The following is an 18,421-nucleotide window of genomic DNA, read 5'->3' on the forward strand; positions in this document are numbered from 1 at the left end:
ATCAATTCCTATTTTATTTTTTTAAATACATTTGTGATACATTTTAAAAGAGCCAATATTGCAAAGTCTTAGAACTGAAGGGTTTGGGAAAAATTCCCTAATCCTTTCTATAGATCTACCTCCACAGAGCTACTTCTAAATGATCCAGCTGGAAGGAAATCTCTGGAGAAATTTAGTATATTCTCTTGGTTGCCTACCCAGCATGCTTCTATTTTGTTGTCATTCCAAAAGAACCCCTCCTCCATGCAGCATATAACACCAACAATACATCTAAATAGATTAAGCCAACTAGCAAGTGGCTAATTATTTAGGAGTGAACATACATATTAATTTAGCCTAATAAGATGAAAGACAAGGACCTAATTCTATGTAGAAAAGGCTCAACATCTACTAAATGTGAAGGTCATGTTTTCAAGCTTTATATCAATGGACAAGCTTTATATCAGTGGAAAGAGAAAAAAATGAGTACCTAAAGTTGAGCTGCTAAATCAATCAACTCTGCAGCTTACTCTACCCAAGAGCCCCTATTATATAAGATGACACATTTCCCTCATGTTTAGTTCAAGCTGTTGTGTTAATATTTGTTTATGTGTGCATGTGCATGTGTGTGTATATTTTGGCATCTGTAACTAAGTATATTCTGACACAGAGGTTAAATGATTTTTATTTAAATAAGGAACAACACTAGTAGAAAAAAAACATCAAAAAGTGGTTAAAACAACACTGAAAACAAACACACTTAAGAAATAATTGCCAGAGTTGATCACTAACACAGAATGCAGAATAAACAGAGCTGCAAAAGCTCACCACAGTTTTATGTTACCCATATTTGTTTTTATCTTTGCTGGTATAGAAAAGTGAATCAATTGCAGTTGGCTAAAAAGGCAGCAGGACTAAAGTTTTCAAGGAGGCGAAATGTTAAAGTGCTTTGAATATAATATCTCATTTAATACAACAACAACCTTATAAAAGAATAATAATTACAGTGATTTACAGATGAAGAAACTAAGCTTCACCATGATTAGCTTATATAAGCTCACTAGTAAATACAGAACCAGAATGCAAGTCCAGTTTTGTCTTACTCTGATTCAGCAGCTCAACACTAAATAATCTTTTTTTTTAAAGGACGGCTACCACTTTTTTTTTAAAAAAAAGATTTTATTTATTCACTCATGAGAGACACAGAGAGAGAGAGACAGAGACACAGGCAGAGGGAGAAGCAGGCTCCATCCAGGAAGCCCGACGTGGGACTCGATCCCAGGTCTCCAGGATCACGCCCTGGGCCAAAGGCAACACTAAACCGCTGAGCCACCTGGGCTGCCCTCCCTTTCTCTACTATGGCTGTTACCAGAAATTTGAAATTTGAGAACAACTCTTTTCTTCACATTTTTAGATGTGAGCCTCTCCTTTCAAATAGAACAAGGTCAAAAACTAAAAGACAACGTATAGAATGGGAGAAGATATTTGCCAATGACATATCAGATAAAGGGCTAGTATCCAAGATCTATAAAAAAAATTATTAAATTTATTAAACTCAATAGCAAAGAAACAATCCAATCATGAAATGGGCAAAAGACATGAACAGAAATCTCACAGAGGAAGACACAGACATGGCCAACAAGCACTTGAGAAAATGCTCCACATCACTGGCCATCAGGGAAATACAAATCAAAACCACAATGAGATATCACCTCACACCAGTGAGAATGGTGATAATTAACAAGGCAGGAAACAACAAATGTTGGAGAGGATGTGGAGAAAGGGGAACCCTCTTGCACTGTTGGTGGGAATGTGAACTGGTGCAGCCACTCTGGAAAACTGTGTGGAAGTTCCTCAAAATGTTAAAAACAGAACTACCCTAAGACCCAGCAATTGAACTGTTGGGGATTTACCCCAAAGATACAAATGCCGGGAAACGCTGGGAAACCTGCACCCCAATGTTCACAGCAATGTCCACAATAGCCAAACTGTGGAAGGTGCCCATCAAAAGATGAATGGATAAAGAAGCTGTGGACTATGTATACAATGGAATATTACTCAGCCATTAGAAACGACAAATACCCACCATTTGCTTTGATATGGGTGGTACTGGAGGATATTATGCTGAGTGAAGTAAGTCAATCGAAGAAGGACAAACATTATATAGTCTCATTCATTTGAGGAATATAAAAAATAGTGAAAGGGAATAAAGGGAAAGGAGAGAAAATGAGTGGGAAATATCAGTGAGGGTGACAGAACATGAGAGACTCCTAACTCTGGGAAATGAATAAGGGGTAGGGGAAGGGAGGTGGATGGGGGGTAGGGGTGACTGGCTGACGGGCACTGAGGGGGGCACTTGACAGGATGAGCACTGGGTGTTATGCTATATGTTGGCAAATCGAACTCCAATAAAAAAATACAAATAAAATAAAATAAAAATTCTAAAAAAAAAAAAAAACCCAAAAACAAATAGAATAAGGTCTTCCCTTTAATCTGTGTTGCCCATGTTTTTTCCACTTCATCACTCATACCAAAACATCCAAAATTCTTATGCGGTATCCTATATAGATATTCACTAGTATCAATATGTGGAAACCATGAAATTCACATGGGGAAGAGCTAGTATGGCCAGAGCCAAAAAAGTTGCTCATAGTTGCTCCCTGCTATCATTGTATCTTGACCACATATATTTTGTTCACCATGCTAAGCATTTTGATATTGGATTACATTCATAGTTGCTCCCTGCTATCATTGTATCTTGACCACATATATTTTGTTCACTATGCTAAGCATTTTGATATTGGATTACATTCAATACGGCATTTTTATTAGTTAATTATATATATGTACCCACATATACATTATATAGACTATATATGCATATCTCTGCATGAAAATAGTGTTTCCTAAAAAAAAAAGAAAGAAAGAAAGAAAGAAAAGAAAATAGCGTTTCCTTTCTCATAGTGATAAAAAGAAAAAATTCTGAATTCCTATGGGTCATGGTTTAAATTCTTTTACAATTGTAAAAATTAGAGTCAAGAACAGCTATTATTCTGAACCTCATATTTTAATAGTTTTGCATATGTAAGTTTGTATTTCTAAAATTATCTTTAGTTACTTGAAGTTACACCTTCCCATTTGTTGTTTCTGTCCTTCTTGGTGTCTGGCACTAGACGCACTCTCAATAAATAATGATTAACTTGATACAATCACCTATTGAAAATACGAGATTATTACTAACACAGTTTATTTGCAACAATCTTCCTTTCCAATTCTCATTTAGGAAGTCCATGTGCACAGTTGCAAAAGTACACACTTTGGAACAAGATGGACCTAAACTGGAGCTGGTTCTACCACTGATTACCTGTACAATGACAATCATTTAATTTCCCTGAGCTTGTATTTCCTCAGTATTCATATGAGAATGTTATTACATAATTTGAAAATTTGCTGTGAGAATTGGATAAGAGAAGGTACACAGATTGCCCACAAGGTGCTTGGTACATTAGGAAGTCAATCAACAATAACTTTAAATATTATTTGACATTATCCATCATCATCGTTAATTAAAAGATCTATAAACATTGTCACAGCATCAGCTTTCTTTCTCTTTTTCCTGTGAGAAGGCAGTTTTGTCAAGTTGGGAGAGGGAACTGATTCACTGGGATACGATAACCACTCTTGTTCCAGAGGCAATATAATCTAGCCACAGAATAGAAGAAAATATTAGAACTGAAATGATAAGAATTCTGAGGAAAAGAAATTCACTAGCTCCTAAACTAAATCTTTATAAGTTTAATGTGAATTATATAATCTTAGATTTATACCACTGAATCTCAAAATATTCTTACAGATGTTAAATAACATGAATAAATATCTTTCGAAGTAAACATAATTCCTTGATTATTTACGTGATACACTGAATATGATTTTGTGTTTTTTAGATAAAGCTGTATGATGATTTGAACATAAGTTTTTACCCTACAGTAGTAACAGCTAAATAAATCCTTATTGAGTGCACTGACTTCATTTTATCATAGTGTAAGATAATCAAGTTGTGCATAACTGTTTTTCTGACATTTTATCCCTCACAAGTGCTATGATTTTGCTAATGCTGTGTTAGCCTTATTTAAATCAAACTATAATTCCTAAATGTGAACACTGCATATCTTCCAGAAGTCCTTCAAGCTCTGTTCTCAATGTATTACAAAATAGAGAATAAGAACCACCTGAGTGGCTCAGTGGTTGAGCATCTGCCTTTGGCTCAGGTCATGATCCCAGGATCCTGGATTCGAGTCCCACATCAGGCTCCTTGCAGGGAGCCTGCTTTTCTCTCTGCTCTCCTCTGTGTCTCTCATGAATAAATAAATACAATCTTTAAAAAAAAAAAAAAAAGAACCAAAAAGCCATAAAGGAAGAGTATGTAAATTCTAAGTGAGGGTTTATGGAGAGTGAAAAACCTTACTAACCCTTGTCAGGTATGCCCCTGGCTAATAAAGGAACTGAATAAGAGGTTTCTGAAGACAATAAATATGAACAAATTACATGAGATTCTGCAGACTATTTCTAAAGGCTTACTTCAAAACTTACTAAAAAGGTTGGGTGAAAAACTATGTATTATTAACCATGTCATGTGAGTGAGAAATACTGAAATTAGTGGGAACAATTAAGAATAAACCTTAAAGAAATTTGGTCTTATTTCTTTTATAGATAATACGTTGAACATCTAATATTTTAATTACTTTGATAAAATTTAAGTACTTACTTTAAACTCTCAAGTGTCTGAGCAAAAATATCCTTTTCTTTCTCTTTTTCTTTTAAGTTCTTATTCAATTGAACTATTTTTGCATGATAAATCATTGTTTTACTTTTAGTGGTCTCTATTTCTTTGAAAATTATTGAGCGTTTTTCCTGGAAAATAAATTCAAAGATGTTTTATTATAAATACTAGAATTTTCAAATCCTTGCAATTTAAGGACATAATTACATTTGGCCATGTGAATAATAAAAAAGCAAATAGTATCTTCTTATCAGTGTAAGTAACAACTTAGGTTTATGTTCTTTCTCTTCTCCATAGTTACATCTGATAAGATCTCCTAAAAGATTACGTACAACTAACTATATAGTTAGTCTCTCTCCTTAGTCTCCCTTTTATCCTTCTCCTCTGCACTGTCTCCCCCTTCTCATACCCCAGTACATGCACATCTTAAAGGCATGTCCTTTCAAAATAAACATGTGGTTGCTGTTTTTCAAACTTGTACATTGAAGTTGGGCAAGGATATACATTGTCCTGATTTTTCAAACAAAAGAAGTTGACATTTAATACCAATACACTTTTCCAAGGCTGGCCTGTACAATTCCAGACCAAAGATTTGATTTTGCATCTATTTTTTGCATAATCCCTTCATGACTGTTGATATTTATATTGACTGAATAATTTACTGACTGGATGACTGACTTACTGAATGTTGTTCCCCACATCTGGCATTGCTTCTAATTAGTACTACTCTCCCAGCTGATTTCAGCTGCTCTCTCTGCTCCCATTTTCTTCCCTTTTCCCCCATATGCTTCCTTATTCTTCCACTACTCTTATAGACTTTACTAAGAAAGGCTAATATTTTATATTTGTTTTTCTATAAAAATCTCGTAGGGCAGCCCTGGTGGCTCAGCAGTTTAGCACTGCCTTCAGCCCAGGGCATGATCCTGGACACCTGGGATCGTGTCCCGCATCGGGTCCACTGCATGGAGGCTGCTGCTTCTCCCTCTGCCTGTGTCTCTCTCTGCCTCTCTTTCTCTCGCTGTCTCTCATGAATAAATAAATAAAATCTAAAAAAAAAAAAATCTATTTGTCTATGACTTTCAACACTGGATACTCTATTTGGATTTTCATACCCTCCATTTCTTTTTCTGAAAGTTCTGGAATCAGTCTACTGATAAATGAAGATTGTGGGTTTGTTTTTGTTTGTTTGTGTTTAATACCTGAGTGTAGCTTAAAGATGGCTGACTAAGATCCTTCAATGTGACCAGCCTGCTGGTTATATTATATAATATAACTGCTGGTGATATTATATTCTTACTGAGAGAAAAGTCAACACCCCCTAAAAAGTGTGAAGAGGTACAAGTATGGAATAAAGTAAGTAGATCAGAGTTAAAGAAGATAGGCAACTCTGAGTACAGCAATGCTATCACTAAACTTGACTTTTGAGTCAGATTCCATAATTCACACCTTAATCTTGAATGAAGATCTCACAGAAAACTGAGAAGACATCAGAAGCAATAGTATCAACAACTTAGAGCATACCTGCCAATTCAGTGGTGCTGAATCTGGTGTCAGAAGACTCTATACTAAAGGAAAGAAAGACACACACACTTCCTGCAGACAGGAATGGAAAGCAAAAAAATGGCATTTTGGAACTGTAATAGGTATCATCAGTGACCTCTGATAAATATGGATAGCAAATCCCCTTCCATGGCATCAAAAATATCAGAAACTTCACTATAATGAGATGAGTCTATAGAGAAGCTGTTAAATGTTGCATGTCAATCAGGAGTACAAATCTACACGTCTCTATTGAGTAAAAGTTTGGGGACCTCCCCCGCCAGAGCCATTTGTAAGTCTTTTGATAAGTCTGAAATGCCACCAGAGCAAATGGGAAGAAAGGCATAGAACAGTACTTTTATAATCGGCAACTATTTGGCTTATTTTTTCTCTAGCCTGGGGGACACAGGCTTCAATAATTTGAAGGCTTCCAAACCAAGAATACTTTCATGTCCAGACCTGAAAGAATCTAAAAATCTGAATTAGCAGTTAATTAATGTTTTAGTATAGAACATTTTCCATCATTTCCTTATCTTTAAAACTTATAAGTCACATATTTAAAAAAATTTAGGTAATACAGATTATATTCAGATTCTGAATGATTTATTTCAAATTATATTTTTAATTTTTATTTAAGATTTAATATATTTATGTTTATTATCTAAATAAGTTTAGAATCTATCCCTAAGATTTAAATTAGTATTAAAAATAGTAAAAATTCAGTAATTCATGTTTAGCTTGGCCCATGATTGAAATGCTTAGCCACAGTAAAAGATAAAAGTATCTGTCTTAAAAATTATTTGTCTAAAACTCTTAGAAGACAGAAATGGGGCCTACAGCATGGCTTGTACATCTATCAGCATAAAAACTGTTAGTAAATTCTATTAATGATGTTTAACATTATAACATTTTGGGGTTCAACAGTATGGTACATGAGGCATTTCTTCATCTGCGTATCACCCATCTCACTACAGTCATCTCTTTTCACTCTTATAATAGGTGCCCTGCTCTCTGGTCATACCAAACTACCTGCAATTCCACAAACACATAGCAATATTCCATGATATCTTTGGTTTGCAAAAAGTATCCACATGTCCAAGCTAGGGGAGAGGGGCAGAAGAAGAAGGAGATAGAGAATCTCAAGTTGGCTCCATGCCCCACACAGAGCCTGATGTGGGGCTCGATCTCAAAACCCTGAGATCATGACCTGAGCTGAGATCAAGAGACAGAGGCTTAAACGACTGACCCACCTAGGTGGCCCTACGCTTGTTCTTGTGGCTAGTGGTAGAGTATAGACAAATTACATTTATTCTATAATTATCATTCTACTCTTATTGTGATTTTCCCTCTTTATTCATTTTTCATTACTTGTATTTTATAAATAAATTATATACCTCATCTAAATTTTATTTTATTTTACTTTTTTTAAAGATTTTATTTATTTATTCATGAGAGACACAGAGAGAGAGAGAGAGGCAGAGACATAGGCAGAGGGAGAAGCAGGCTCCTTGCAGGGAGCCTGATGTGGGACTCGATCCCAGGACTCCAGGATCACGCCCTGAGCAGAAGGCAGGCGCGAAACTGCTGAGCCACCCAGGGATCCCCTATCATCTAAATTTTAAAACAAAATTTTATGCAAAATAGCATTCTTTCTTTTACTAATATATAATTATGTCTCTTTTAATTTTTTCCGTGGCTGTTTTTATCTTCTTTTTCTCCTTATAGATATGCTAAGTACTTTAAGTTTTTCTCACCAAAATAATTTATTGGTAACACTAAAGTATTGCCTTGGCCTGTTCCATAAATTTTCCTGTAGTTTATATCAGTCATTTATCAATAATTTATGCTTCTAAAACAACACAGAAACAAATAATAATGAAAAAATATAATTCAAAAAATATTTCAAGTAATCTGTTCTCTTTTTGCTCTATTTTTTTGTTATTGAGTTTGATTTTGCTTCATTTTATCCAACGAAAGTAACCTGTATGATCTCATCAGAATAATGGAATAGTTAAGAGCACAGACTCTAATGCCAGTGCCAGATTTAGTGAATCTCAACTCCACCATTAACGAACTGTGTGAAACTGAACAAATTAATTCAAAAACAAGGCGTCAGATTCTTCAACTGTAGAATGGGGATAAAAATATTACGATCTCCATAGAGTAATTATGAAGTTGAAATGGGTTGATATGTCTGAGCACTTAAAATAATGTCTCATATATAGAGAACATGCAAAATATTAGTATCTGTTCCTGTTATTATTTTCCTTGATAATTTTTATATTTTTTCTGTGGCCTATTACAGAGCAAACTTTTAAAAAATGATATGATTATACCTCTATCTCATAGCCTACATGCTGTCCACCAACAAATCTAATTGGTATAAACTTTAAAATATATCCAGAGGATAGCAAGTTAAAGACAATGGGTGACTATCTCCACTTCCTCTTTAAAAGCAGAATATTAGAGATGAGGACTTTCAGGGAGCAAATATTTCTATCTTGGAAAAAGCTCTGAGTTCTTTGATATATGACCATTTGTTCATGTTGCCGATACACGAGATTGAGGGTAAAACTGAGATGTCGGATATTAACAGATGTTTCCGTCTGTATACTGGGTCTCATCTGTAGAAATATAGTTCTATTTAATACAATACAAACTCCTACCTCTATTTAGTAGGAGAGATTAACAGGAGGACGTACTAGTACAATGGAAAAAGCAAGCACTGTAAGAGAGAAAAAAATGAAGACAGAGAAACTGTGTGTGTGCATGAGTGTATGTTATAGAAACTACTTAGTGCAACCAATTAGAAATGAGAGGCATCCACCTAAGACAAATTTGCTTGAGCAGTTTTCATTGACATAAAGAAGCTGAAAATCCATAATTGTTTTTTACATTAAATTTTTACCCCAGTTTCTGTTATTGCATCACGTGTTTTCTTCCCCTTTCTTCGCAATTTTTTCTTTGTTCTTTCCACATTTCTTTTAACATAGTCTCTCCTCTCAGTTATATCATTTAACATCTAGAAGACATTTAGAAATTAACATGAGCAGCATTTATAATCCAATTACCCTGGCTTAGACCAAATGGCTCCCAAGTAACTATTTTATTAATAACAATATATATTTTGGCATAAAGGAAAAGGACCACCACACATGAATTATAAAAACATATTATGATATCCACATCCCAATATTCCATTTGAATTACTTGAGAAAACCAATGTCTTCTAGTCAATTTTAGCTAAGTAACAAAAACTAACAAACTCACATAACAACTAAGTTTTTAATATGATATTTAAAATATCTTAACCAAAATTAAAACTCCAAATACAAATTGTCAGTAATCATGACCAAAAATACATAAAAACCTATTATTTTCAAGTTTGTGTTAAATTGATAGTTCTTACAATTTATAAACTATTAAAATATAATAAAAACAAAAATAGATTACTGAACTATAAGATGAGATAAAACAATGGCTATTATAAAATAAGGGGGATAAAAGTCATTAATCTCTTCAGGAATTCATTATACTCAGATGATTATACTGAGGCTTTTGAAGCAATTAATAAATTTCCATCACTAATGTAAGGAGGAGCCATTATTAAAATCATTTATCTCACTAGGTGTTAGTACTGGTTATATATTCATTACATGAGCTCTAGGATAAGCAATTAAGAATCTTGAGTACAGTAGTATACTCAGAATTTGTTGTTGCCATGTTTTATGCCCTTGTACAAGTTGCTTCATGCATTTAGGCCCAAGTTTTCTGCAGTCTATGATACGGATAAACTTGCCATGGCTATTTCATAGGGAGGTTTTGAGATCAAAATAAACTTTCATAGTGGGAACATTTTATAAATCATGAAGTTTTTTTAATTAAAAAAATACTGAAAATTACTGAAAACTAAGATTATAAACTTACATCATCATTCACAAAGAAAAATCCTGTTGCCAAAATGGCTCAAATGAATATATGTATGTCCTCCCTGCATCTAAGGACAAGAATATATAACTCTTACCACACCCTCTACTTTTCCAAAAGACTAATGACATGATGCATACATATTTTTCTACTAAATTTTTCTTTGGGAAGGGCTAGTAATATCAGTTACTGCCATAAACTTGTTGTTTTGAAAATACTTTATCGATATTTGCTTTATTTTTCATCCTAGGTGTCTTAACTTCTTCTACATACATCGAATATTTACTATAAAAATATCAAGATGCATATATTTTATATTTGAACAAACACAGTTTTCACATTTTCTTAATAAGCAGGAACACTTTGAATTAAATTTAACATAGTGGGCAATCACTAATAGTGTCTGGTCATAAAATATATATTTTGTTCATGCTTTTATGGCTTCCTATATGAAATCATAATATTCCAAGTAATAATGTAAAATCACATACATGATTTGTTGACTTAAATATTCCTGGAAATAAGCTTCTGGATGAATTATAAATGCTTACATCAGAATGTTCTTTGTGAGTAGTTCTGATTCTTACAGCATCTTCTTCTAGTTTAAGCAGAGGTGTCTCTAGCTCTGCCAGTGCTAGAGCATACGTTACTTTCTTTTCCAAAAGCTCCCTCCTCTCAAGTATCTGTTCTTCCTGAATAGAATACAGTTTTTTCTGCCAGAAAAGATTTTAAATAATTCATTCAGTTATTAATTACCTAAACATGGGGATTAAAGAGTGTACTTGTCGTGATAAGCACAAGGTGATATACAGACTTGCTGAATCACTATATTGTATACCTGAAGCTAATATTTTACTGTATGTTAACTAACTGGAATTAAAAATTTAAAAATAAAAAAAATATTGAGTCTCAATCGTAAATCAGGCAGTAATGTTTGTTTCTTGAAAATTTAAAAAAGTTATGCCACCATAAAAAGCAGTAAGTCTGAATATAGCATCTTTAAACAATGCATAGTTATTACTAGAAAAATGTGAGAAAAAATTTAATATAGACAATAAAAATCAAACATTCTTAAGTAAGTGCTGGAAGATAATAAGGCTAAAAAGCACACTAACAACAAATATTGATATATATGTAATTCCTGTAATCTAAGATCCAATGAAATCAATGAATAAGAAGTTAATGATACAATATTAAGCAGAAAGGGCTAGAAGATTATGGAATTACTGAACATATATATTCATAGAAGAAGCATTTGGCATTTTCAACATATAGAAGTAGGAGAGACAGTGCTTTTATATGTTTGCAAATGCCAAATTTGGGACGCCTAGGTGGCTCAGTGGTTGAACGTCTGCCTTTGGCCCAGGACATGATCCTGTAGTCCGGGGATCAAGTCCCACATCGGGCTCCCTGCATGTAGCCTGCTCCTCCCTCTGCCTGTGTCTCTGCCCCTCTCTCTGTGTCTCTCATGAATAAATAAATATTTAAAAAAAAGGAAATGCCAAATTTCCTAACAGAAAAAAAATCACAATTTGTGTTTATTTCAAAGAAGACCAGAGATGCAGATAACCTCAAATAAGTTTATAAAATGTTTTGCCTCTTGATTTTATTTTTATAATTTCAAGTATTTACATATTTCTGAAAGAGGCATTCTAGAAACATGCCAAAGATCGAAATACTCAACCTTGGTTCCAGAGAATATGCAGGTGATAGATAAAAATTAAAAAAAAATTAAAATTGATTTTGCTAGCTAAAATAATTTAATTTCAAAATCTTATGTAGAAATATCATAGTATATTTTTCTTTAAGTGTTAAATAAAGAAATTCAATTGAAAGGCACTAAAAATAAAGAAAGCATAACATCATCACAAAGCAAACTAAAGAGACACTTAGGAATAAGATCTCACTGCCCTTTTACTAGACTGGCAGAAATTCCCATTAAGCCACAAAATGAGATATGTGTATGGGAGGTCAGTTTCTTTATGCATGATCAGATACTGCTAGTCGTACACAGAGGGCAACTGTCATCAGCTAAGGAGAGAAAACTGCTGGCTTGCAAACCAAGTAGTGAAAAGATGCCTCATTACAGGCAAATTTAAAATGCTAAGTACAATGCAAATTAAAGGAAGAAGAAAATATTGAAACCAAATTAGGATTACCTGAATCATCATTCCATTAGCCACTTCACCTCGGGTGAGTCTTTTCAAGAATTCTTCTCTACCCTATATATTATCAAATTTTTAAAAAAGGTTTTACTTATAGGATATCAAAATATTATTAAAAACAATTCCTAACACAAAATATATTTTACTTATATTATAATATAAAATATTCATTAGGAATTGAGTATTACAAAAAAACACAAAAACCAACCAACTGAACAAACAAAACTCCCTGTGTTATTTGAAGCAAAGGTAGTAAGTGACATAAGACCAAGAAATAGAATATAGAATTTCAGTTCAGTCCAGTTTATTATACTTTATATCCCTGAACTAAAATACCAAAGTAATCAAAAGGGAAAAACTTTCAATTCCTCCCTTTTAGTCTTCAATTCCTCTTTGTAAAACTATCAGTTTGTTTTTAATATTATTTTCCAGAAGGCACACAATCAATTTTGAAAACAAGACAGACACAATTTAAGTTTGAAGTTTATAAAATGTGATCATGTTCTCCTTTTGGCTAGATTTTTTTTCTTTTTTCTTAAAAAAAAATCATTCATTGGAAATTAGTGGGCAAAAAATGTGGATTTAAAGTCTGCACAGTGATACTCGACATTACCACGCAACCAGAGATGCTGCCTTTTAATTATGCAATATGAATCATGTAGCTGCTAAAAACATTATCAGGATTAAATGGATACATATTATGATAAACTTAACACAAGAGAGTGTGGTCTTAGTAAAATATCAATTGAACTATTATTGACAATGTTCAAGAAGAGAGGCTGGAGAATGACAAAGAATTATAGTAGTTCTAAGAACATTTCCTAAATAAATAAATTGTTAACAAATGAGTTAGCAAATAAACAAATTTCTTTTGGTTCCTAGGTTGGGTAATTAAATTGTAAAAGTTTTAGGTTCTTTCAAACTAAAATATATGTTTTTTAAAATTTCTTTATATAACGAGAAACCCAAGATCCACTGAAATATCATAATCACACATATTCTTATTTATAAACATCATGTTAAGGATGGAAAGTGAAACCAGGCCTATACACTTTTTTCCCGAGACTTGGGAGACAGGTGAAGTGGTAGGAAATCCAGAGACAAGTGCCTGAATCAGAACTGAAAGAAGACTGTCATTTTCATGAACATGGCCTGCAATCCAGTTTGTGCCAGACTTTTCAGTTCCCATTACCAATTCATTATAAAGGGAATAAAAGCCCACAACAATTGCCATTTCACAACTATTACAATAATGGATTCAACCAATAATTATCAATAGATGCTAAATTGAAGTTGTTTTGGGGGAAACAAAGACATTGCATGTTCTTAAAATATCATTCAATTGAGTACTTATTAATTACAACAGGAAAATGAACACGTCTGTTGGTCATAATGTTAACCCATGATCAAACTTACTATCACTAGTAATGAGACAAAGTTATACAATGTGCTTTGTGATGTTCCATTGACACAATATTATAACTAAGTAATTTCCTGCCAAAAGTGTTTAACCTGAATCTAATCATGAGCAAACAAAAAATAAATCCATAGTGAGAGATATTCTGCAAAATAACAGGTCTAGACTCTTCAAGAAATGTCAATGTAAAAATGTCAATGTAATGAAAGACAATTTTTTTAAATGTAGGCAACTCTTTAAAGTAGAATCAAGTTTTGAGATAAATGCAATGCATGGTGCTAAATTACATATAGAAACCAACTGAATTAGAGAAATTTGCATATGCACTATGTATTTGTGCCAGTTATCTCATTACTGCCTCTTAGCTCTAAATCCACTCTTTTAACTCTAATTTGAGATGCTAGAGCTGTATATGTAAGCAGTTTTCTTCTGCCAGCTGGAGTTAAGTTAGGCTTTATCAATAGAGGGCAGTGGAGGGGCTTATAAGGCTGCAGGCAGCAAGGTGCTTCACATCCCTGTTCTGATTCCAGTTATTTCCTTTTCTTTCTGCAGAACTGCTGCCAGCTGGTATGCAGAAAACCAATGGTGCTTACCCTGTAGCAAGGTTCTCTACCCAGAAACTCCATTTAACCTCCATCAAAATCTCTGGCAAGTGGCTTATTATGGTCATTCACCGAGACATAGCCACACTCTCTCCAGTAAGACTTTACTCTGCTTTGGGGGAAGGCAGCCTTTTACATGCTTATTCCTTCTTTGGATACTTATCCCTGAAGGATGTGGCTGCCCTCTATACTTGCTAGTCTTAGAGTCTTATATTCTTTAGAGCAGAAGTCAGAGCAGAAGTCAACAAGCTTTCTCTGTAAAAAGTTAGTAGAAAATTTAGTCTTTGGAGACATAAAGTCTCTGTGACAACTAGTCAGTTCTAGTTTGGAGAATAAAATATATCAAATATATCAAAGATCACTTTTAAGAGCTTGAAAGAAGCCAAAGAAAAGAGGGAGCATTCTTAGGTGCTGGAAAGAAAGTCACCTTTGACCTGCTGCCTGGCTTTAGCAGCCAAAAACCAGAAGGTGGCAGCAAAGAGCTATTCTACTGGAAGAGACTCCTACGCTAAGACAAAGAACTGAAGAGCAATGTAACAATGCTATGTGTCCAGAAACTCACTTTCAGAGAGAAAAGACAAGTAAACACTAAATATAAATATATATAAGCTCAGAATCAAGGAAGTAAACAACAGTATGCTCTTCAGTGATGGAGGGGGGCTAAGACAAAAGTTAGAGAACGCAAATAATTATATAAGGTCTGAAACCAGGAACAGAAAAAAAAAAAAAGACTTTCAAATTAAGAGTTATAATCATATAGAAAAATTTAGTAGTTATGAAAATAACTGAGTTGGACTGAATCAGTGGGACAGAGTAGTTCTGGCTCTACATTGTTAGAGTACTGTTTAGTGGCCAGGATTCTAACAAAAATCCAGGTAGCAGCCCAAACAGATTCTTTCTAAAAATAAACACAAAGGCACTATTTTATCTTTCTTTTTACATGAAAACATATGTTTTTTTTTTTTGTAGAAACATTTTTAAATTACAAAGAGTAAAACTAAAATAACCTGAATCCTCAAACCCAGAGATATGCATTGGGACTTTCTGGTATATTCCTTTTTAGGTCCAGTCAGTAAAGTTGACTGCAAGAATCTATCTTAGACCAATTGAATGCAAATCTTTAAGTCTTGTTTTTAGAAATAATTTTAATTAACTATACATTACAAATATATTTAGAGTTCTCTACATATAGCTGGTTTAATATCCACAAGTCAGTCAACATGATATATTAAATTAACAAAATGAAGCATAAAACCATATGATCATCTCAATAGATACAGAAAAAAAAAAAAACATTTGACAAAATTCAGTATCTGTTCATGATTAAAAACTCTCAACAAAGTAGGTTTAGAGGGAACATATCACATACTAAAGGCCATACAGGACAAGCCAATAGCTAACATCATACTCAATGGTGAAAAATTGAAAGCTTTTCTTTTAATATCAGGAATAAGACAAGGATGTTCACTCTAAGGACTTTTATTCAACATAGTACTGAAAGTCCTAGATGCAGCAATCAGACAAGAAAAAGTAATAAAAAGTATTCAATTAATTAAAGTAGTAAAACTGTCACTATTTGGAGATGATATAATACTATATATAGAAAACACTAAAGACTACCAAAAAATTATTAGAACTAATAAATGAATTTGGTAAAGTTGCAAGATACAAGAAAATACATAGAAATCTGTTGTGTTTCTATACATCAATAATAAAGTAGAAGAAGAAATTGAGAAGACAATCCCATTTAAAATCATACCAAAAATAATAAAATATCTAGGATAAATTTAATCAAAGATGTGAAAGACCTATATTATGAAAACTGTAACATTAATGAAAGAAAATGAAGATAACACAAATGACATATCATGCTCATGAATTGGAAAAATTAATATTGTTAAAATATCTATACTACCCAAAGTTACTAATCTATGGATTCAATGCAATCCCTATCAAAATACCAATAGGATTTTTCACAGAACTAGAACAAATAATCCTAAAATTTGCATGGAATAATAAAAGAGCCTAGTAGCCAAAGCAAGCTTGACAAAGAACAAAGCTAGAGTTGTCATAATATACTACAAAGCTCTAGTAATCAAAACAATTTGGTACTGGTACAAAGACAGACACACTGATCAGTGGAACAGAATACAGAGTGCAGAAATAAAGCCATGATTATATGCTCAATTAGTATATGACAAAGGAGGCAAGAATATGCAATAAGGAAAAGACTGTTTAGTCAATAAATGATGCTGGCTGGTGGAATTTAAAACAAGCAAACAAACAGACAAAAAGAAACTGGTAGCTGCCAGAGGGGGAGAAGCATAGGCAGATGTGAGAAATAGGTGAAAGGAATTAAGAGGTACAAACTTCCAGTTGTAAAATAAATAAGTCATGGAGATGAAAAGTAGAGCAAAGGGAATATAATTAATAATATTGTAATAACATTGTATGGTAACAGACAGTAACTACATTTATTGTGGTCAGCACTGAGTGATGTATAGAATTTTGAATCACTATGTCATGCACCTGAAACTAATATGATATTATATGTTGACTATATTTCAATAATAAAAAATTTTCAATAATAAAAAATTTAAACAATAGATAAAGCTTTTAAATATACTAACAAATTACTTTGCAGAAACGTTCTACCAACTTACACTGAGTACTGGTTATCATGGTTGCTATATCAGTATGTCTACAAATTTACGAAATATTAGTTTTCACATATGTAAAATTAGGATAACATTTCTTTTCCACAAAATTATTGCAGAAGTAAAAGAAAACAACGCATATAAAATAGTTTACTTGAGGCAATATTCACACGAAGCATTCAACAAATAGATATTATTACTTTCAATGTGTTGTTTAGAATCTACATATTTATCAGGATACAGATTCCAGAATTAAATGTGCTTAAAGCAGTGCTTTAAGCGGTGCTTAAAGAGAAATTTATAGCACTAAATGCACATATTAGGAAAAAAGAAAGACCTAACACCAATAATCTAGATTTCAACCTTAGAAAACTGAAAAAGGAGAGAAAATTAAATCAAAACTAAGCAGAAGAAAAGAAATAATAAGAATTAAGAGCATAGGGATCCCTGGGTGGCGCAGCGGTTTGGCGCCTGCCTTTGGCCCAGGGCGCGATCCTGGAGACTCGGGATCGAATCCCACGTCAGGCTCCCGGTGCATGGAGCCTGCTTCTCCCTCTGCCTATGTCTCTGCCTCTCTCTCTCTCTCTCACTGTGTGCCTATCATAAATAAATTAAATAAAAAAAAATTAAAAAAAAAATAAAACGGAACTTCCATCCAGCAACTTGATCTCGGTGTGGCCAGCCTCTCTGTGCCCAGAGCCGAGCTCCCGGGTGGGAGGCGGTAGGAGGAGAGGGGGTTGGTCTGTGAGTCATGGCGGGGCTTGGGGGTGGAAAGAATAAAGCATGGTGCTAGGGGATTAATGGTTCAGCAACATTTTAAAAAAAAAAGAATTAAGAGCATAAATCAATGAAATTAGAAACAAAGTCACAGAAAAAAATCAGTTAAAAATGTGAAAAGAAAATCTTTTCTTTGAAAATATCAATAAAATTGATGAGCCTGAAGCCAGACAAACTAAGAAAAAAGAGAGAGGACACAAGTTCCTAATATCAGAAATGAAAAGAAATGGAAGCAGTGATCACAAACTAGTAGTAAATATTTGCAAAAGACAAATCTAGGAAAGACCGGTTCTCCAAAATATACAATGTATTCTGAAAACTCAACAGTAAGAAAAAATCTGATTAAAAAGGGGGTCAAAGACATTGGGTCACCTACCTGGCTTGACTCAGTAGAACATGGGACTCTTGATCTTGGAGCCCTGAGTTCAAGCCCCATGTTGTGTGTTGGGAATAAGTAAAAAAAAGGGGAGAGGTGGCAAAAGACTTTAACACACAAATCACCAAAGACAAACAATGGCAAATAAGCATACGAAAAGATATATGTCATTAAGGAAATGTAAACTAAAAACAAAGAGTTA

At 33.5% G+C, this 18,421-nt stretch overlaps 1 protein-coding gene across 1 annotated transcript in view; it reads right to left on the reverse strand.

Moving 5' to 3' along the window:
* CCDC178 (coiled-coil domain containing 178) overlaps positions 1-18,421 on the reverse strand; it is a 376,460-nt gene that overhangs the window by 251,003 nt on the left and 107,036 nt on the right. The window contains exons 13-16 of the mRNA XM_041749242.1: positions 12,385-12,447; positions 10,777-10,938; positions 9,207-9,320; positions 4,745-4,890 (exon numbers count right to left, since the gene is read on the reverse strand). Coding sequence (XP_041605176.1) covers positions 4,745-4,890; positions 9,207-9,320; positions 10,777-10,938; positions 12,385-12,447 — 485 coding nt within the window. The remainder of the gene's footprint in view (positions 1-4,744; positions 4,891-9,206; positions 9,321-10,776; positions 10,939-12,384; positions 12,448-18,421) is intronic.

Source organism: Vulpes lagopus, chromosome 1 (assembly GCF_018345385.1).
Source record: "Vulpes lagopus strain Blue_001 chromosome 1, ASM1834538v1, whole genome shotgun sequence".
NCBI lineage: Eukaryota > Metazoa > Chordata > Mammalia > Carnivora > Canidae > Vulpes > Vulpes lagopus.